Source organism: Arctopsyche grandis, chromosome 13 (assembly GCF_051622035.1).
Source record: "Arctopsyche grandis isolate Sample6627 chromosome 13, ASM5162203v2, whole genome shotgun sequence".
Taxonomy (NCBI): domain Eukaryota; kingdom Metazoa; phylum Arthropoda; class Insecta; order Trichoptera; family Hydropsychidae; genus Arctopsyche; species Arctopsyche grandis.
In genome coordinates, this window is record NC_135367.1 from 18417319 (window position 1) to 18440024 (window position 22706).

Consider the following 22706-nt stretch of genomic DNA (forward strand, 5'->3'; position numbering starts at 1 on the left):
AGTTGGACATCAGAACTGTTTTCTTTTCAAATTCATCTCAATATTTGTGTTGAATTTGTGGTATAATCGGAAATGGGTGAGGCAACCCTGCCTACTGACCAGCACTTTTTTTTTGTCAATCGTAAACATTTCTGCAGTTATGAACAAGTAGAGGAACTGAATAGTGTTTCACTTCCACGTTAACGTGTGGTCAACATATGTACGCTCACAAATGGGTCGACATATGTATGTACATATGTACGTATATGTGCATATATTATATATATATAAAAATACATTTAAAATTCAAAACAAGTGAAAAATGTATTAAAAGCATAAAATGATAAAAAATATATAGATTTATTTATCTATCATTACAAAACTAATAAAATTTAAATGATACATGTGAATGTATTTACAAATGAATTATTTATATTGTATATGTATTACAAACTAAAATAACATTCAAAAATCAAAATTTAATTAAAGATAGTTTACTTTAATTTTTGTTCTGAAAAAGGAATGTTAAATTACGTGATAGATTTATAACGAAATTTTTATAAATATAGATATATTATAATGCTCATTATAATAAATGTTTTAAATATTATGTTTTTTACATATACATAGTTTATGCTGAAACATTATTATATATTTTGATAATATCTAATCTAGTATTTTTATTTCTTAAAAAATTATATTTCCATATAATGATATGTAAAATACATTAATTGTATGTTAAGGTAAACCAAATTACAAATTTATATGAAATATTATATATGTTTCACTCCAAACCATTAAATTATAATTTACGGATACTTAAAAAAAAAAGAGTTAAAAACCAATTATAATTATTTACAATTAATCAATAAATATAATATCAATTCATTTTAATCATACTTCAATATCATTATCATTATAATGATCACCTTTGTATAATGTGTATGTATTATACGTATGTTCTCACTAACTCTTGAGCTATAAATGCTTCAATAAATCTCTATAATTATTAACTTACTCTAATTCAGTGGTCGGCAACCTTTTGAGCAACTGAGCTAATTTGTCAAATCCATTCAAACTTTTTTTAGATAAGTGAGTAAGAATAAAAAGCAAGTCATCCGTACCCATTTTTTTATTTTCAAATTCAATATAACTAATTTTATTCGATGGTTCTGTTAACAGACTATTTTAATAACGTACTTTATTATTAAAAGTTGCTTAATTATTACAAGCACATTTTTTTCAGATTTTTATTCTCTTTTATGTATAATACTATCATAAAATCTAAAAAACGCACTACGAAAAATTATTTTTTGTGCAACGCTTAAAAATCTATTACTCGTGAATAAAATAACTTACGCTTAAAATGAATCCATTCAAAAAATGTTTTTCAATTGCGATTTTTTTAGTAATACTTATTCATACTATGGATCATACACAGATTGCCAGCCACTGCTTTCCATCAAACGATATTCTTAATATACGTACTATAAACAATATATACAAAATTTGCATAGTCTTTTATGCTTCGATTCGTTCCCAGAAGTAAATAACAATGCAAAAAAGTACCCCTGTAATGTGTCCGATGACATTCTGAACTCGAGAAAATATTAATACCTATTCAACATTTTAATGTATCTGCTGAAATCCTTGCTCTTATCGCCACTAATAAAAGAATTCCACACACTATCATCGTCACAATACATCCCCACCATATTACCAATTGAGCTTGATGAGCACTGAAGGTAGCGTGGTAAACAAGAGTACGAATTTCTTGCGGTAATTCTGACACAGTCTGAAAATATTATTGGAAAGTTATATTCTGAGTGATTTTAAATCAAACTAAATAACAGATCATTAAATTACTCACAACTTCCATCCAAGCGACTGGCAAATACATATCATCAGGGAGAAAATCAAATCCTCTAATACCTGACGATTTTCGAATCTGTATGTTTATTTGCATTCTGTAAAACAATCAAACAATTTTATACTAATATTAAACCTTATATTTGTCAGCAAATTTATTAGGAAAATTGTGCAGTAATGCTGTAATAGCACTATTATTATAATGTAACAACTTTTATGTTCATACATACATACATATGTATATGTTTAAAGTTATATACATAAATATGTATGTATATATGTATTTCAATTAAAATTATGTCCTAAATAAAATATTTCAATTAAAATTATGTCCTAAATAAAATATTTCAAAAATTACAATAAATTTTTGGACATCATTAGTTTACCTTGATATTTAAAACAACTAGATATCCTAGAAATAATCAGAATATATAGGTATGTATGAATATAAATACCAAAAAACAAACATTTTTGTTGATAAAATGGATACATACATGTGTATACAAATGTATGTTTTTACCATTGGAAATTATGTTTTTGTTGTAAGATAATTTGACTATACATGTATGTATGTATTATAAAAAAAAAATTAAATATAAACAATTGGATGTCTTGTAGAGTTTAGAAACTTGGTTGATAACTTTGGTTAATAAACTCCGAATATGTATACGATTAATATAATGTTTTAAAATTATAGTTTTAATATGACATCATTAATCTGCATATGAGTTGAAATGCACAATACTTAAATAAAATTAATTATATTATAGAATTTAACACAAAATTTCTCAAAATAAATACTTAATAGCCAAATTTTACCAGTCATAGATATTTTATTAATAATTTTTCATTACGAATTGAATTTACTTCTTTATAAAAATGCTTTCATTATTATAATAAATTTCATTTAATATCTAAATTAATTTCATAAATAAAATAAAACTCACTTGCTACTAGCACCTAACGGCATTCCCAAAGTTGGATGTATGTCAATATAAGAATTGTGTTTTTCTGGATCTGGTTTGAGTCCTTCTATATTTTTTAACAAAGCAGGATCCCCAAGATAGAAATGTGGAAATGAGGCAAAAGCTGGTGCACCTACAATAACAATTTTATTTGTTTAAATTAAGTTAGATTAATATTGAATAATTATATTTCTAATAAAATTCAAACCATACCGCCAAAAGCACAAGGACTGGAATTAAAAACGCCCTGTGGTGGACATACTCCAGAATCCATATGGCAATAGCATTGATTTGGTTGATAAGTGGATGGATTATCAAATACTGTATTCGGTGGCGAATATCTCAATGCTGGTATACCATTGAATACCTATAAAAAAACATATTGTTTATTATATAAATTTATGTAAATTCGATTTTTATATATTTATATGTACATTATAAAATTTTACCTCTAAATCTTTCACATAAGTCAATGGGAACCGTCTGCAAAGATCCTTATTGAACACATAAAGCGTCTGTTTACGATCCAACATTGAAACTGGATATAATGAGCCATCTGTAGCATCAACTCTGAAAAAAAATTGTTATTAACATACCATTTTATATTCCAAAGCTGACATTTCATTGTTTTAGATACATACTGACAGTTTATTCTGAATTAAAATATATATGTACATCTCACCTGTTGCATTCTTCAGTCCCCCAATGATCCATTTTATCCTTCCCGTTCAATCTATCAATAACCCCAAGCATGTTTATATCTGTTTCACCTGTGTTAATTGTAAATCGGTCAGGTTCAGTTCCATTTTTCTATGAAAATTTAAATTTATTTTGTTTGAGAATAAATTTAATTAAATCTATGTTCCAATGACATTACTAATACGTGAATTTTACTTACAGTTACCAATATTCCGAATTTCTCATAAACCATATCACCACTCAAATGTAGCCATGGTTTTGCTAACGCTACTAATTCATCATCATAGCCCCAAAGAAAACGATGTGCAGGAAGTGGTCTGAACGCAGTAGCTCCAACACTTTGTATCACAGCCGATAGTCCCATCTGTGCAATATAGTAACTTTCCTTCGCCATGGACATAGCACTCTAAAAAATGAAAATAGCTAAAATGTAAATAGCTGTGGAATATTTTCGTGCATTGCTATGTATATAAATTTTTACCAATAGTGGAAGATTTGGTACAAAAATCCTATCAAACTGTGTTCCCACGGACTCGTTTGCCAAAAATTGATACGAACGTTTGAACTGAAACGTCAGTGTTCCATTTGGATTAAAGACCTCATTTACATGTTCAATAGTTTCTCTAAAATCATATATCAAAACAAAATATTAAAATTACAGTCAAGTCCAAAATGTCATTTTATCATTTTTGTAATTCTCCAACTCTTATATATGTTAATATATTACATATAATTTATATAGTGTATGTATATTTATTTTATATTTTAACGATTTACCTATATGTATATGGTCCTAACTCTTGAAGTTTAAATTTAGTTTCAGCTCCTGACATTATTTCTTCTGCATTAGTGTAATTGAAAATATGCACTTTCATCAACGGCTTCACGGGTGGAGTTTTCCACAAATTATGTGCCAACGAATTATTCTTTAAAACCATATTCTAAAAAGAACGATTGACATTTGAACAAATAATGACCTAATCATAGCATGAACTTAAATATTTATATAATTATTCAAGTAATTTTTAGTTATTTCATTTTAACGAGCAAAAAATAATTTTCATTCAACTTATTTGGAAAAACCAAAACTTTATTTTAATGTTGCGAGATTATATTTTTTTCTGCTATATTAAAATATGTATATCCCTTCAAATTATTTGCATAATTAACTATAAATAAAATACTCACTGATAGCACCGTGTTGGAAAAGATATTTGTAAAAGAAAGAATGATAATTCCTATAAAACTTAATAATGTCAAGAATATCAGGCTGCCTATCACTGAAACAAACGAATAAATTAGAAGTTTTAATATATATTTTATTAATTAATTAATTAAGCCATGTATGTATGTATAATGATTTTCTCTATCATCGCAATAGTGTTTTTGTAAACGGGCTGACATTGCGATAAGTAAATTGTTTGGAATTACAATATTCTTTATCATTTTTATAATTCAGTGGCGTGATTTACAATACACACTTCACACTTTTTGTATATGTTTTTCACTACATACAATGCATACAAATCACTATCTATGTAGATACAGTAATCAAAGTTGAAAGTTAATAAAACTTAATACAATTTTAATCGTCAGTACATTAAATTGTTATCTATTTTCATAAAAAATGGTTATTTAGATTATTGGTTGATAAACACGTGCATAATAACGATAAATATTTGATTAAAAAAAAAGATGGTTTGACATTCATGAACTTTTCAATACCGTTGTTATATGATAGTGTTGCAATAGAAAATGGTTATTATTGTCTAGCTTATTTCCTTCGATTACAATTAATCGTGGAGCATAGGTTACAGTGATAACACATACGCATAGGAAAATTTCATAATTTAAAAATATTCTAGGAAGTGTTTCCAACTCGGAAGATTAAAACCACTACAAATCAATGTTTACAATTTTGCAACTGACTTTTAGCTTAGTTAATGATATTAGATGCAAATTAAATTTATAAACAGAGCTTCTCGGAAATATGAATAGGCGTTTACGTTGGTACATATATGTATGTACATATGTAGGTACATATGTATGTATACATCACCTTTCAAACGTACAATTTTTTTACTAATTTTTCTATGAAAATTTTAACAAAACTCCAAAACGTTTTATATAATACTTTGAAATATCTTATTACAAAGATGAGTGCTATTTAACTTTTTCAAATATGTGAAAGTTTACAACCTTAATACAAGAAAATGTAAATCTTATTCAAATGCAATATGGGTAATGATAGTCTACTGGATTGGTTCTAATATGAATTCGATTCACTAAAAAAATTTGGTAACTCTTAATTAATATAAAAATGTGATGTTTTGACTTAATATAAAAGTTAGTTGTATAAATTTCAACTCTGTATGCTTCGGAACCAGGTTAACTACCGTAAGTGGGTATAAATGAAAATGTTGTGGATAGTGAAGGCTATAAAAGCCCGGAGGATTGGCAGAATCTGAATCAGGAAGCACTTCCTGAAACTTATGTTTAACAATGATGCCCTATATGTCCTAACAATGCCCTATATGCCCTAACAATGATGTTTAAATTAAATTTCAAAGCAATCATCATTTGTATGTCATAAGGTGACCAGACGTCCTCCTTTGAGGAGGATTTTCCTCCTTTTGGAAACGTTATCCTCCTCAAAAATTGTGTCCTCCTTTGTCCTCCTCTACGGAGAATTTTTCTCCTCATCCTTCTTTAATCAAATTTGGTAAACGGGAAAAGTACACCTTTGACATAAGGCGGGAGTATATTTTTATATATTTATTTATATTTTGAGTGATTCACGGTTAGAGCTTTTGCGAAGAAACCTCGATTGAGTACAAAAAACTGTTGGGGTTGTGTTTGCCGGGTACAAACGCCAACATTTTCCATTTGCAATGATATCTGAAAAAATGAAAAATCCAGACTAGCGGTTGAAACATTAGCATATCGTCCCTGAATTTGTTGAAGAAAAATGAAGATTTACTAAAAGAAATATAAAGAAACGATAAATATTGTTGAGTTAATTACTTCAAGTAACTAAGTAAAATTTCAGTAGTTTTCTAAAGGTTTTTGAACTTTGGACTGTTTTTTTGGTAAAGTAACATCATTAACATTGTAATAAATCGACAATATGATCAATAACAAATTTTACTAAACCTTCTTTGTGCTTTAACATTTCCAAAACCTGGTCACCTTAAAAATTACTCATGAATCAATGATAAAAATGTTACTGCCTTTTGTTGTGGCTTCTTTGCGAACAAGAGTTTTCCGTTCCCAAGAACATTAAAACAAAGGACAGAAACCAGTTGAGCCCCAAAGATAATATTCAAATAGCTTTGACATCTAAAAGTACCAATTTCAATACTGTTGTATATAAAAAAAATTGAATTATTTCTCTTAAACCTTTTTTACATGAGTAAATTATATGCATTTCAAATTTATTAACTTATTTTCATTTATTTAATCCAGAATCTATAGAATAAATAGTGACATCGAAAGGGTAATAATTAATAAATATGTTTTGGGGTGGTATCCAAAAAATTTTTCAGACCCCCGGCTTAGACAAATCATCTAAATTATTTCATAAATTAAATAAGCTGGTAAACTTAAGTAAAGTTAATTGTTTGTAAACGTTGCATTGGTAAGAAGAAGCCACTGAGTTCAGGTGTAAATTTATGAAATTATGGATGATTGTGTGACCTCCAGACGTTTGCTTGACTTCATTATCAGGACAATGTGAGAGGTCGTGATACTGAATCCAGCTTTAGATTATATATGTATGTAAATTGACGACAAGTTTTGAGATAGAATTTTGAGAGCAGACAATTATTGACAGGTTTTATCATTCGTGTGTGGGAAAAATAAAAAAGAGCTAGACTGTCTCAAGATAAGATCGCAGACGATTCTTGACCGCGATGAACCAATTAGACTTAAAATTACACTCTTTGTAAACAATTTAAAGTGCAATTTAAACAGTAGACTAAATCAACTTCCTATCAACAAATTTTAATTGTTTAAAAAATCTTTAATAATTTGACATATTAAATAATAAAATAACTATTATAAATAGATTAATTTTCCATAACTAAGTCGACTGTATTTTTTAGGATTTTTGCTAAGTATTTTTCTTTCTAAATGTTCACAAATACGTACATATTTTCACAAATAAAATATAGCCTTAACTTTGGTATCCATCAATCTTACGTTCTTTGAAATCTATTCATTTTCAAAGGTCATTCAAACTAAAAGTATGATTCATACAATTCTAGTACCTTCTGTGTTGTTGGATTCTGTGAATAACTAATTGAGGTAAATTTGCAAATACTTACTAATTTTCGATGGTTTTTTAGACGAATGCTGCCAGCATAGAGTCGACGTACATTTTATCTTTGCGCAACTGATCAATCTTCCTCCCGTGCACGTAGTACAACCAGTTACCACTGTATTTTCTCTTGTTAGAATTTCACCACGCGGTCCAATCAAGACTCTGGCATCCAATAATCCTTTACAAGAGTCCTGCCTCGCACACTCTTTTGCACTCTTGTGTATTTGCAAGACATTACCGTTTATTTTTATTTGATCTTCCATTGTTTGATCCATCTCCATGTTAACACCGTTCAATAAACTATCATGCACACAGTTTCTCATATCACTTGTATCTATTCCATTAGAAAGAATATTGTTTTTGGCATTTTCGGCACTCACTCTGTTTTCATTTTCCCATTTAGTTGCAGTTAAATTTTGAGAAGTTTTATTTGGTAATAAATAATCATGAGCTTTGGTTTGTTTTATAATTTCGTTGTTTTCTATTTCCGGAATCATTCTGACAATATTACCCAATGATAGGATAATTTAAATACTTTATATTTATTTTCCTTTCAGTCCGACAAGGACATACCTCTTAAATTTCGCAACTGGTCGTGCACGCACCTAAAAAAAAATGCAAATTTTAATTAACTTAAAGATTATAACGAATTGATGATATGAACAATTTACATACATACATATGTAAATATATATTTTCATAATGAAATATTTAAATTTTAAAAGTTTTCAAGGGCCACATTTTGTGAATCCCTATTATAAGTTATGTAATTGATGTTTAAAAATTCGTATGTTTTCTCGTGAGATTAATTTTGACAGTCCACAATTCATTAAAATTGTTGTTTACCTTGAATTTGTGTTGTTATATAATTCAAATTTGAACTAATACGTTAAACATATCATGTATTTAAAATTAAAGACTCGTCGGAAACACGTGTGCGCAATATAAATATTATATTATATAATGACAGCTCGATGAGGCTTTTGAGAAAATCAAATACATGTACGTTTCGAAGTCATTCTTAAAAGTTTTGCTAAAGAACATTAACACGACGCTTTTTTTATATTCAATAATGTAGTTTGAATATATTAAATTATCCGATGGTTACATTGTGAACGATGCCTACATTTCACAATGCAATTGAACTAGTTTATCAACTATCGTTATCGAACTATCTTTCAGGACTATATTTTGACATTAGTATTGTATTTTTCCATATTTCAGAATGTATACCACATTAAATTAAAAGAGGCTCAAAATCACAACGAAGACTATTCATTATATAAAACCTATCCTCGTTGGCGATTGTTGCTCAAAACAGAGTCGAATGGAATCCTATTTGGAGTGACCTTCGTCCAGCACTGGATGGAGAATGGCTGTAAATGATGATGATGATCATGATGGTTTTGATTAAAAACGACCATAAAAAAACATTAAATAATCAGCAATCTAGCACTAAATAAGATATTGCATATCATTGAGTACATTAAATGCAACTTATGTACAATCAAATAATTTAAATGACGTACATAATATATAGTCGTTAATTTCATTATCTAATTGAATGACTGATCTATTTATAATACAATTTTTCATGATTAGTTTTCATTATAGTTTCTGAGAGGGAAAAATTTGGAATACCTCAATTCTATTTCTATTTTATTAATTTTACATTTTATTCTATATTAGTACCTACATATGTATTACATACTTTGAGTTATTGTATTGAGTTTATGATTACGAAATGGAGAATTGAGCTTTAAATTTTTTTTCCAACTCATAAATGCTGAACTTAAGTTACTCGCCTTTGTCTAGATATGTATGTATGTAGTACAATTAATAATGATGTTTATAAAGTTGTGGCTATTTGTAGATACAGTATCGACGAATTATTGACTACTTGTAGGGACAGTACATATGAAACCTTTTATTGACTTGATATTTTGGGAGTTTATATGCTTAGGAGTAGATTTAGAAATCAAATATTACAATAATAAATCAAGTTTATTTGTTTCATAAAGACAGTTTACAAAAATCTATTTATATGCTTAGGAGTAAATAATTCGTTGATACTGTATCTACAAATAGCCACATCCTATTTATAATCGACACACCATATTAATAATTTTCAATGGCAATCGTGCTAAGATTAATAAACTTATTGCCTATTTTAATAATCTTTAATTTTATTTTGATTTGTTAATTTCAGTAGCGGCTCGTGAGATTTCATAGTGGGGGGCTGCAGAGATTATTCCGGCTGTAGTAGCTCGTTAACCAAACCGGTGATCGAATGAAAACAAAAATAGCTTGAATATGTACTATACTAGGAGGTCTGCAGCCCCGCAGCCCATGTGGATGACAAAAATAGCATGAATTTATACTGTACTGGGAGGACTGCAGCCCCACAGCCCATACGGACGAGCCGCCACTGGTTAATTTATATTTAATATGTTTATGCAAGTATTTTGTTTAAATTTAAATATTTATAACTAGTGGTTTTTCCCAGCTTCGCTCGGTAAAACCCGCTTAAACATGGCTAATTTAATAGTAAACATTCATTTGTATTTTTTATTAAATTTATTTGTTGGAGAAACTCGTTGGAGAAAACCAAAACGTGATTGCGATTTATTTTAAAACAAAAAATAAGTGTAACAGATTCTTCCAAAAAATTTATATTTGAAGAAAATACATATTTATTTATGTATATGTTTGACTACATGGGAAGCTTTGTCGCAATTCGACAAAGCTTTAAAAAGTCGAAATCGACATTTTTATATGAGAATATATCTTTGAATAATTTTCAAATGAAATTTCCTCTATTAAACTAGCCTTCCAACCCATATTACTTTATGACTGAAATACGTACATACGTATATAATTTTTTAATCGACTAAAAGCGTTTTATTTTTACTTTAATTTCCCGATGCTAGCACCGGGATCGGAAATTTCCAGCACCGCAATTCCGGTGCTGAGAAACCTTCCGGGATTGGATGCCCTAGTATGTACATACGTAGTAATAATATTGTAGATAAAGTTCTGTGATCATGCAAAAATTCGACTTCGAGATTTTGAATGATTTTTTAAGCAGGACGATGATCCTGTCATGAGGGGGCTGTTGATAGGGTAATATTCAGTAACGCCATTAGAGAATCCTTCACTTTTAGCATGAGGTATGAATCTATGAATGTTCACCTGCACCATGATAAGGTGAACATTCATACTGGTTTTACTACCTGTCCTGGGCAGTCATGAGTAGTCACCGGACCCAGAAGGTGCCGCGTATTGTTCAAAGGTTGTAAATGCATTGTTAAAGGTTTGCCGAACCTTTTTTACAAAGGATTTACAACAATGGAACAATGGATAGCACTGTGACTATCCTACCTCTAGTCATGAGTAGTGAACGGACCGGAAGCGTGTCGTTCATTGTAAATTGTTCGCCGTGCTTTGTTAAAGGTTCGCCGAAACTTTTTTTTGCACTCTAGCTTTGTAAATAGACCCAAGACGCCCCGATTCCTGGAAAAAGCACGCTTCCTATTCACCCTTAAGTCATGAGATAAAACCGGTTCCCTTTTTCATGTATAGATTTTTTTTACGAAAATGATGTGTCCTACAAAAATATTGGCAAATTAGTCGAATATTGTCTTTTATACCAGTGCCTGCCGAACGAATTTTCTTTGATGAACAAATATGAGGTTCAGTTATAATAAAATTCAACAAAATGATGAAACATTAAAATTTTTACTAATCACTAAGCATATTTTTAGACAGTCTTGTGCAGAATGTTATTTTATTTAACAGTTTTCAATAAAATTAAGTATTTTTTATAATTGTACGTCCGTAGTTTTTAATGTTCCTTTTTAATAACACTGAGCAACAAAAAATCACGTTTTTGAGTTACCAGAGCGGAGACTAGCCAATCTTTACTAAGTTTGACCCACTAAATTCGAATATGATATTGATTTTTGTTGGTGGGTGATCGTTTACGAGATATGAGCGTTTAAAAAAATCCGCGATTTTTACAGTTTTTTGGCTTTTGCGGTCTTTAACTCAAAATTTAGGATTGTTACGCTCAAAGTAAGTATTGGAATCAATAGTCAGATATTTTTCCTATTAATTGTTATATTTCATTGCTTTAAAATACTTCTAATTAATTGTCTAGCGAATTTTAAAAGTCAAAAATATATTTTTTTACGGATTATTTTTCCGTGCTATTTTTCATTTATTTGGCAAATTTTTTATTTCACCACGTTTATAAGGATTGGTTTTCTATCTCATTATATAGCTATTTTTTTGATCTTGTGGAAAACACGATTACTCATCTACTTAACACTAAAAAGTGCCTGTAATACTATTTTTTGTAATACAAACGTGCTTGTATGACATTTTAGTGATTTCCAGATACATATACATATGTACCTATACATACATATGTATGTTCTCGAGATTTTCATTACCATACTTCTAAATGCGAGTGTGTCATTCATCTTATTTATTTATTTTGTTCATGTGAGAGGTATTTGCAATTATTTTTTAATATTTTCATAAATTAAATGTCCATGACCATAATATGTATTACTAGTGTTGTGCCCATTGATTCGGAAAGGAATTGATACACGAATTAAAGTAAAGTTATATGTATATATAAATATAATAATGGTAATTTATAGGCGCGCGCGCACGTATTAAGGTCTGTTCATACTTAACAGCACTGCACGGCTTCAGCACTGCACGACTCCGTTTCAAAGATGTCATTTTATTACATTTCTATTCATATCTACCTACACGTTGCGGTCACGTCACGTTTACAGCAATTTGGCCGAGTGCAAGGCAAAATCGGCTTACTGATACATTAGAGGCCATGACGATACGGTGCAATATTGCTTACGTCGTATTGTCGAGTACTTGCAATATGGATGCATACACGTGCATTCGTAGCTACGCGTCAGAATACAAGTCAGCAAAAATGTTTCGGCGTTTATCGAAAGAAAATTATGTATAATCGCGTTTTTGTTGGAAGAAGAAGCTTAAGAAGGCAATAAAAAAGCACGGAAGCGTTTTGATGTGCATCCCATGTTAAAAAATAGAAAAACAATAGACACTGTATAAGGAGCTTGTGGATGATGGACAAATTTTTTTTAAATATTTCCGTAAAAAAATTTTTTTTTTTTAAATATTTGCGCCAAAACCATGTCGAAAGATTGAACAGCTGTCAACTGTCACTATCGATAATTGGTCCAAAACAGCAAAGTGGCAGACTCATGGCACGTAATTCGCGTGTATATTTCCACGATGGCCAAAAAAACGGATACGATACGTTGACGGATGTTGCTGTAAGGTATGAACAGGAAATGTCGGGTACTGCTGTAAGCCTGCCGTGGCGTAAACGTGACGGTTGGTATGAATATACCCATACAAAATGTACCAAAGAATACTTTTCGTACGGCCGGATACCTGCTGAAGTCGGTACGTGCTGACTAAGTATGAACAGACCTTTAATCGTAAAAAGTTGAGTGCGCGCATTACACGCTCACCGATCGAAACCATTCATCTTGCAAATATGTAAATAGTCGGCGACTTGTGCCGAATTGACGTTTTAGCTTCCGTTTCGCTCGCATCTATAATTAATGTACACGCATTCGTTTGTGATTCACCAATCAAACTTTGTGAATCCAATTGATAGTGAATTACATTATTACATACACTAAACGTTGAGAATATGTGGATGCAAGGGAAATGGAAATGATTAATTAATGAAATTTTCGAATAAAATATGAACATAGATCACATTTTGACTAAAATATTTACAACTAATATGATATATATTATACAAATAATATAAATCTACCTGACATATATGTATGTACATATGTAACTATCTATTTAGTTTTTCTTTTCCCCTAGTTATGTTTTTTTGTTTGGAAGGATGGTTATTGGTTAGTCATTATTCAAAAGTGTTTCAAGAACTAAAATAAATACATTTTGTATGGTAATAATAATAATGAATAACACTGAAGAGTTTACATAACACTATTATGACCAATAGTATGTATGTATATACGCAACTCACCTCAGAGATTTTATATAACACCATCAGGAGGAAAAAAAACATTTTATACACCTTGGATATTTAAAATTTCGTAGAATATATATTTCATATAATGCAAAATGTCCTTCACATCAATGTCATACATATGTATGTATAATACATATATACATTAGGTGAATGAGTGTTTAGAATACTTTTTTTATACTTTATTTATGGGAATAACATCCGGCACCTCGAATCATATACTATTTATGTTATATAAAAAAATTCAATTTCTTAATACGCATTGGTTGATTAAAACATAATTTTGTATCGTATATGTATGTACATAGGTATGTACATCGCTGATTTATATATTCCATTAGTTGAAAATTACTGTAGGAAGATGAGGTTGGAAGTAATTATCGAATATTCTTTATTGTATTATATGTAATTATATATATATATATATATATATATATATATATATATATATATATATATATATATATATATATATATATATATATATATATATATGTATATATATATATATATATATATATATATATATATATATATATATATATATATATATATATATATATATATACAAATATACAAGTCAATGTCTTCAAAACGTTATCAATTTATTATATAATATAATAAACATCATCAATGCTTATTAAAAAAAAGCTAAAGTGGTATGTGCAATTAAGTAATTAAGTAATCTTCCTATAATTAACATAATAAATACCATTTCCATGAAAAAATGTAGTATAAAAATAGATAAAAAATCTTTTTATAATATTTCAAAAATTACACTTGCATATGCACTGCAATACACTAACCTAGTTCAATTAGTCGATTTATTAACAATATACACCTAAATACATATATTTCAAGCGAATTCACGTTAAAGTTCATTAGAACGTCCTAAATAATGTTGATTGAATTACTCGTACATACCATCTGAACAAATTTACACATATGTATGTGACGAACCTTTATAAAATTATTATAATTGTGCTCTACAGCTACAAACTTTATTCGTTTATTGCAACTTATTTGTTTTTATTATGTACATATGTATATGCGTTTTTATGTACGTATATGAATGGGTATATATGTATGTACATATGTTTTATTTATGTACATACATATGTATGTGTATTTATATGTATGTACGTGCAGCGTGGACTAGTGGTCACGGTTCGATTACCACTAGTAGCTGCTGGCCAAACCTTGGTTTGTGACTCCAAGTCTTAATTAATTTCCTATCAGTTTGCCAATTTTTCTGATTTTCATTGAGGTGGTTCCTGTAAAATGGGCATCACCTTTCCTATCTCTCTTGCAAATCTCAAGTTAATCAGCGTGTTGAGGTTCGCCGATTTGTATAATAAAAATGCTACAAAAATTTCTCCGTAGACGTCACTGAGGATGATGTTTGTATGAATTCGCATTGTATAAATGCTTGTATTGACGTATTGTACCTGTATTAGTGCACTTGTCGCTTTAGAGCGACCTGTAAAGGCAAGTGTACATGTTCGATTGAAATTTAAAAAATTCTCGAGTTCGAATTTTTGCATGATCACAAAAATTGTTACTACGTTCATAGATAAAGTAAAAAAATTATATGTGTGTTTGTGTATTTAAATTTTTTGGCATAGTGACGAATTGGAGAAACGGCTTCGATACCTCTTATGTCGCTATGACCCAATAATATAATAAAATTAATTACGTACACATAGTAATAAGATTTAACACCGGTCAAGGTTCTTCAGTGATCATACGGTTATTAAATTACTATTTGATTATCATCTCTTGAGACACAATTCTATCTACAAACATCTCAATTATTATACATATGTACATATTTATATTTTATTATATTAGAAAATATACAGACATGACATAAATACAATTTCGAAGTACTTTTTAGGCATATTGATAAAAAAAATAATCAAACGTGACATAATACTAAATTTAATAAATAATACTTTTTATTGATCGTATTGAGCCGACATTAAAAAAAAACAAAAAAGTTGAATTGTTTATTTATTACGACTATTTCCTAGATCTTCAATATATAATTATATGTCATATAATATAACTTAAAACCAATTTTATTGTCCCCCCATAATGTATTTCAAAAAATTTATTGGTTTCGCACCACTGAATCAACTGCAATAAATATAATTATCTAGTTTACGCCGTATGATTACATTGTCTGCGTATTGTATTTAGTTTTTGTTGGATGTACATACAGTCGGAGACATAAAAAATGCCGCACGACTGCATAGTACATTCAATTTGGGTTTTTTCTCAGAATTCTGTCTTGATCGTTTTCTTTTTTTTGTTTTTGGGTATGGCGCAATTCGGGTACTCAATATTTGATAAAATGGAAGTATTTAAGGTTCAACAGTTTTTTGTTGGGCATCATCGCGCAAAACATCTCGCAAAAATGAATAACTCGAAACAGATGTCTATTGTTTTAAAATCAAAAATTAATTCGTTATTCAAAGCAAATCTTTCTATACATGAAATATGTATCTCGTCAAGTGAGATTTGGAGAGAGCTCAGTTCGTCGATTTTTGAAAAAATATCAAGACACTGTTTCTCTGGGGAGGAAACCTGGCATCGGAAGATGACGTATGACCAGTGTTAGCGAAGATCGTCGTATCAAGCACATAATGCTAGGAAATCCATTCAAAACAGCGGTAGAAATTTCAGCAGAGCTTCGAGCATCAGATCGTGTGACATTTTCAGAAAAAGCATTGAGGAAGTAACTTTCGGAGCATGGATATCGGCCACACCACCCTGCCAAAAAGCCGTTTCTTACGCTGAAAATGCGAATAAAGCATCTAAATTGGGCTAAGAACCATAGGCATTGGACTGTCGATGATCGGAAAAGGGTTGTAGTTTCTGAAAAATCGAAGTTCAATTTCTTTGGGTAGGATGGAATGTGCATGGTTCGTCGGAAAGTTGGCGAAAGATTCCGCGCGGAATGCATTTCTCCGGTCGTTGCGCATTCACCCCAATTAATGGTTTAAGGGTGTATGACCACATATGGTTTAGGATCCCTGACTATTATTGAGGGAATAATGAATGCAGAAAAGTACAAAAATGTGCTTTTAAATTTTATAATTCCAACGATCGAGAAAATAACGCAACATTCAAAAATCCGATTTATCAACCGATTCTGCACTATGTCATCGCGCTCGAGCGGGAAGTACAATTTCGATTTTTTTGTCTAAATCTTTTAATAATATCTTTTATCACTTACAGATTACAAAATTTAAGAATATACTGGGCATCAAATCATTAGAATGGCCGAGAAACAATCCAGATCTGAATCTATGGGCTATTTTAAAGAGAAAATTGGCAAAACGACGTACATGAAATATCATAGAATTGCGTAAAAATATAACCGAAACTTGGGAGAATGATATTACGATGAAATGTTTAAATTCACTGTACGAAATCAACGCATATTGGCGATTATTCAAAATCGAAATATTAAAATATAATAAGTATAACATATTCCAAAAGTAGTTTTATTCACAAAAGATCTTTTCAATACCTCATAAGGAATATTAGCTTTAGAAATCGAACAACAAAAATGGTGTAAGGATAGTCTGACCCTCATAAATTACATGGACTTAACTTCGGCGCAAGTACCGTTAATGACCGCTTTCTATTTCTGCATTCATTCCAAGAATATCCTGTTAACTATTTCCATTTTTTTTGCTTAAATTCAAGAATTCTTTAAAAATTACAAACCGAATATAATTTACAAAAAATATAAAAATATTCGAGTGCGGCATTTTCTATGTCTACGACTGTATGTAATCAAACTGCCGATTGTACAGTCAATTTAAATCAACATTAATTATATTAGAAAAATGGATTTTAAACAGCGACTGGTAATTGACAGTTCATATGAAAGTTAAATGACAATTTTCGTCAAATGAAATTGACAAATTGCCTTGAGTTAAGATTAAGTCTAGTCACGCAATACTTCATGGCAAATAAGCGAGGAATATCTGATAATTACATATATTCAGTAGAACAATCACTTCAGTCCCAACTATTTAATTTTTGAAGAAAAAAAATCATTTTATTTAGCATATAAAATATTTTATGAAAATATGTATGTATATAAAATACGAAAGCAAACATGGCGTGGCGAGACCGAGCAGTCGTGCACGAATTACCATATAACATAATTATTGTATGCTATATGACAACACTGACAAAACTCAGCTAAATACATAATAAGTAAAGCCCGGACCCTGAGGGGGCTGTATATTGTTCAAATGTTGTAAATGCATTGTTAAAGGTTTGCCGAACCTTTTCTACAAAGGATTTACAACAATTCAACAATAAACGGCACGCTTCCGGTCCTACCTCTAATAATAAGGTGTGACAATACGTCCCGTTTTGAACGAGACCGTCCCGTTTTTACTAACCTCTTATACGTTTAAAGGTCTGTTCATACCTATCCAGCACGACCCGTATCCTGCAGATGTCCTGCAAGTGCGGATAGTATTCTTTGGTACATTATATGGACGTATTCATACTACATTCGCGCATGCGCATTAACGCATTCATGCGCGTCCATATAGAATGTACTAAAGAATACTATCCGTACTTGCAGGATTCGGGTCGTGCTGGATAGGTATGAACAGACCTTAAAGAGAGCAACCCACGTTAACAATTTTTATGCCTGCCCGGCACTAATGCACCTATAAAAAGAGTATTTTCTCTTATGAATAAGTTGTGGACGAGCAAGTTGCAAGTCGCAATTCTTAAAGCAATGCTAATTACCAAAGTAAATTTTAAGAAATCCAAAAATACTTCAGCAAATTTGGTCCTCAGAAAAATATAAGACCACATAAATTATTTATTTTCACGTGTTCATTCCTGTTCTTTTCATTAATAAAGAAAACCTATGAAAAAATATTGGCGTTTTCTTGAATACACATATGTACATAACTAATAAAGGAGGTATTTAAAAATTGGTAGATGTCCCGTTTTGAGGAAAAAATTAAGTGGTCACGTTATCGTATATCACAGTATACAGTATACTGTGATATACAGAAGGTCCCGGTGAAAATAAATCGAAAAAAAATAGCTTCAATATCAAGCGATAAAGTTAATATATGTATATTGCAATGTGCACAGGGTTTGAGGAGGTTAAGCACGTGGATAGATCAATAGTATAAAATACATGTGACAAAGAGATAATTTATAATTAAATAAAATCTACTTTTTCTTAATTTAAAACTGTGGATTTGTAATTGTTACCTATCATTGTCATCTTCCACATCTTGTCACTACCTCACTTTTGTCGCGATCTTTTGACCTGACTCGCGTAATTTTTAGCACCCACGCGCGTACGAACGACTAAAATTTTGCACTCAAGTATGTACATACGTACAACAATGCTACGTACAACGAGACAGGCGGTCGAAAGAAATAGCAGTATTCATCAAATACTTTTTTGAGTCTATTCTAAAACACATTGAAAATTTATATATATTTCAATCATAGAAAAATGTTGCGTTAAAAATGCAAGACGTTAAAAAATTTAATTTAAAAATAATTTTTAGAAGATTTTTTTATAATTTTTTTTTATTATTTACTAATTTTAAAAGTGTACCGAAGCGAAGTCACATAAATTTTGAATAAAACAAAATTCCAATTACATATTTGTTGTGTACGTAAATATATGCATATATGTAATACATATATTCCATAACAACAATTTATCAAGCGAGACTGCTCCAAAAGATATACAAACATACATTTATCAAAACACATTTTGTTGCGCATATCTTTTTGTCATTGTATATGTATATATGTATGTATATACGATCCGACCTGCATATCTGAATATCAATCAATTAATTTAAAATTCAAAATAAATTTATACCAAATAATGCCACGGTAGTAAATATAAAAAAAAAAGATCAACTCAAATCAATTCATCGAAATATGTAACTGATATTTACTTCTCTCATATTATTTAAATTGTCGCGAGTGTATATACCGCTTATAAATGTACATAGTGTAAAAACTTCGTATATAGAATATCATATTACAAAATATTCAATAAAATATATTATTATCGAAACTACAAGAGATTGCCTTGAATATAGTACATATGTACATACACAGAGTACGTATGTAATACATTACAGTTTAACATATTCGGTACAGTCCAATTATCGTATACAATGACATTGTAATCTCGTTTGAATTCATCTCAAATTATTTTTGAAAAATCTCCACAATGAGTTAAAAATAAAGTATTCTTCTTATTATATACATATTTATAGTAATGTAAAATATATATTTTTACATTAAAAACGTACCAATGTACTAATATGATTCATAAGAGTAATTTAATACCGTTTGTATATTTCTATTATTAAAATAATTGATTCTATTCAGGGGGGTGGGGGTTTAAAGAAACATTCCCCCCCAATTATTCATTCCAAATAGGAATGAAAAAAGTTATAAAAAAACACAGACACTTCGTTATATTAATATTTGACGTGTAATTATTAGAGCCCGGAATCTGAAGGGGCTGTTTATTGTTCAAAGATTGTAAATGCATTGTTAAAGGTTTGCCGAACCTTTTTTACACAGCACTTACAACAATTGAACAATAGGCGGCACGTTTCCGGCCCCTTCAGATTCCGACCTCTAGTAATTATTGAATGCGATTGATGGTAAATTAATTTGACCATTAGGTAAAAGGCATACCAAATATTTTTAATCCTCCGCCCTCCCCACTATTTAAATCCTAGTTTCGCATATGTTCAATACATCAGTGTAAAAATATTTTATTTTTATGATACATATGTACTTATTTTTTATATTTTATTTTTATGATATGTAATATTTTATTTTTATTTTTATATATATGTATATGTATTTTTATGATCAATATATATATATATATATGTATGTACATGCACACATAATATACGATGAAAATGCAGTTTTTCCTGATATCATAAACTGAAATTCGATAAAAACGAAATTATCGATTTCTACCCTTAACCCTTAAATAATTAAGGAAGTGTGACTGACCTGTTAAATGTCCGCTTAAAGTTAGTTCGAACCCTTCAATTGAGTGTGTGAAATAACCATGAAGTGTTCGTTGATACTGAAGAGCAGTTGTTGTCGACAGCCAACAAGAGCAGTGACTAGCTATCACTGTGGTAACCGTTTGATCGCTTGCTGCTTTATGTGCATACATACATATGTACAGATGTATTGTAAATCTACACGTAATTTTCGGCTCTACGAGATTATATTGAAGCTCAGTTTTTACATTGGATGTGATAACCCAACGATAAACTCAGATGTCTCACCCACTATTTATGATTTGTTTAGAAATAAAAAAAGAGTATTATACAAGTTGCAAGAGTATGTTCAAAATTATATCCACAGCGTATGAAAAATAACTGCTGCATTGGTATTTCCTGGAATTCATTAGGTGGACAAATATTTTAATGAAATGTAATGAAATAGTGCATAGATAGTGCAAATCGAATAATATCGTGATATGGATATCTGATACATGGTAAACGAACACTGGCAGGTTAAAGATTCAGTAAGTATTATTCATATTCATATATATACGTATGTATGTACATACATATATGTAATCAATTAGTGGATTGAAAAAATGTTTCCATTATTGTATTTAGTTATTTATTATAGTTATTACACGTAGAGATTTATTTAAGCATTAGTTTGGACCATTGTGGCATTACATAACAAACCTAATGCGCCACAATAGTCTGCATAAGAAAAAAACATGCCTGGATTACTAACCTTTCCAAGCTCCAAGTAATACAAAATAAATCCCTAAAAATAATTTATAATATACCCATATATACTAATTTGATTTTGATTTTTAAATGCTTTTTATTATTTCGAAATTATGTTCACAATACATCTTATATCTATTTTAATAGCTACTGATCTACTGATCATTTTCTATTTTACAATTTAATTTAATTTGGTTAGTAATCATAGTATTATATTATTCTAATGTTAATGTACAGCATAATAGGAAAAATAGCTCAAAAACCTATTTACAATTCTCATAAATGCTCATAATACATCTAATACATAATATTAATTAAAGACTCTCTAATGTCGATGACCTAAATCAGATTGTGTTTAGGTAATCTGTGTGTTATACCTGAAGGGTATAGACATTTTGTTGTAATTTTGTAATTTCGTAATAATAAAAAGGATTTAAAAATCAAAAAAAAAAACATAAGAAAACAAGAAAGAAAAAAAATAAAATGAATTCATAGTAATTCAAAAGTAGAAAAATACACACATATGTATGTGTGTCTGTAGAAAAGTCTTCATTCATTCCTGTGTAGTAGCAGTTTTTCAGGAAACAGCAACTTGTCTGCCAACACACAAGGCTTTTGTTTACGACACAATATATACCATAATTTGGTTTATCCAAGTTGTGCTCGACTCTGTCTTTCAAGGACTCAAATATTATTAAACAATATTCTAGATATTATAATGGCAATACTTTTTTTGAAAATAAACTTTACGATTTTTTTATACATGTGGTTTTTGTTTAATTTGATCCCAAAATCACATTTAACATATGATTTGCATAATGTCGAGAAATTATCTGTTGTCAAATCTCTTCGTCAATAAACCCTACTTGTCTTTTTCAGATTTTTAATGAAAGCGTCAAATTGAAGTTAAAGTTCCATGAAAGATTTTAAAACAAATCTTGTTCCTTATTCTATTAGATCTATTTTGACTTGAAAGTTTCATATACTTTATATAATTC

The 22706-nt window shown here is 29.6% G+C and overlaps 1 protein-coding gene across 3 annotated transcripts; it reads right to left on the bottom strand.

The window, feature by feature from the left end:
* Positions 1–321: 321 nt before the first annotated feature.
* On the bottom strand, positions 322–21152 carry LOC143921736 (scavenger receptor class B member 1-like). Of its 3 annotated transcripts, none has more exons than XM_077445106.1 (12): positions 20963–21152; positions 7838–8438; positions 4701–4792; positions 4290–4453; positions 3994–4135; positions 3712–3918; positions 3496–3623; positions 3263–3383; positions 3027–3180; positions 2796–2946; positions 1850–1946; positions 322–1774 (listed from the first exon to the last, which is right to left on the bottom strand). In XM_077445106.1, the coding sequence occupies exons 2-12, from the start codon at positions 8328–8330 to the stop codon at positions 1601–1603; spliced, it is 1923 nt and encodes a 640-aa protein (XP_077301232.1). In that variant the 5' UTR covers positions 8331–8438; positions 20963–21152; the 3' UTR covers positions 322–1600. The 3 variants fall into 3 exon arrangements, with proteins under 3 accessions (XP_077301232.1, XP_077301233.1, XP_077301234.1); XM_077445107.1 differs by lacking the exon at positions 20963–21152 and adding an exon at positions 19169–19307; XM_077445108.1 differs by lacking the exon at positions 7838–8438 and having other exon boundaries at positions 20963–21089.
* Between the last annotated feature and the right edge of the window lie 1554 nt (positions 21153–22706).

What these genes read in the sequence shown, in the direction of transcription:
- LOC143921736 (XM_077445106.1), bottom strand. Translation starts at nt 8,330, where the DNA reads ATGATTCCGGAAATAGAAAACAACGAAATTATAAAACAAACCAAAGCT. An exon ending in TTAGGACCATATACATATAG is followed by an intron (nt 4,136 to 4,289) that starts GTAAATCGTTAA and finishes ATATGATTTTAG; the next exon opens with AGAAACTATTGAACATGTAA. An exon ending in GGGACTGAAGAATGCAACAG is followed by an intron (nt 3,384 to 3,495) that starts GTGAGATGTACA and finishes ATTTTTTTTCAG; the next exon opens with AGTTGATGCTACAGATGGCT.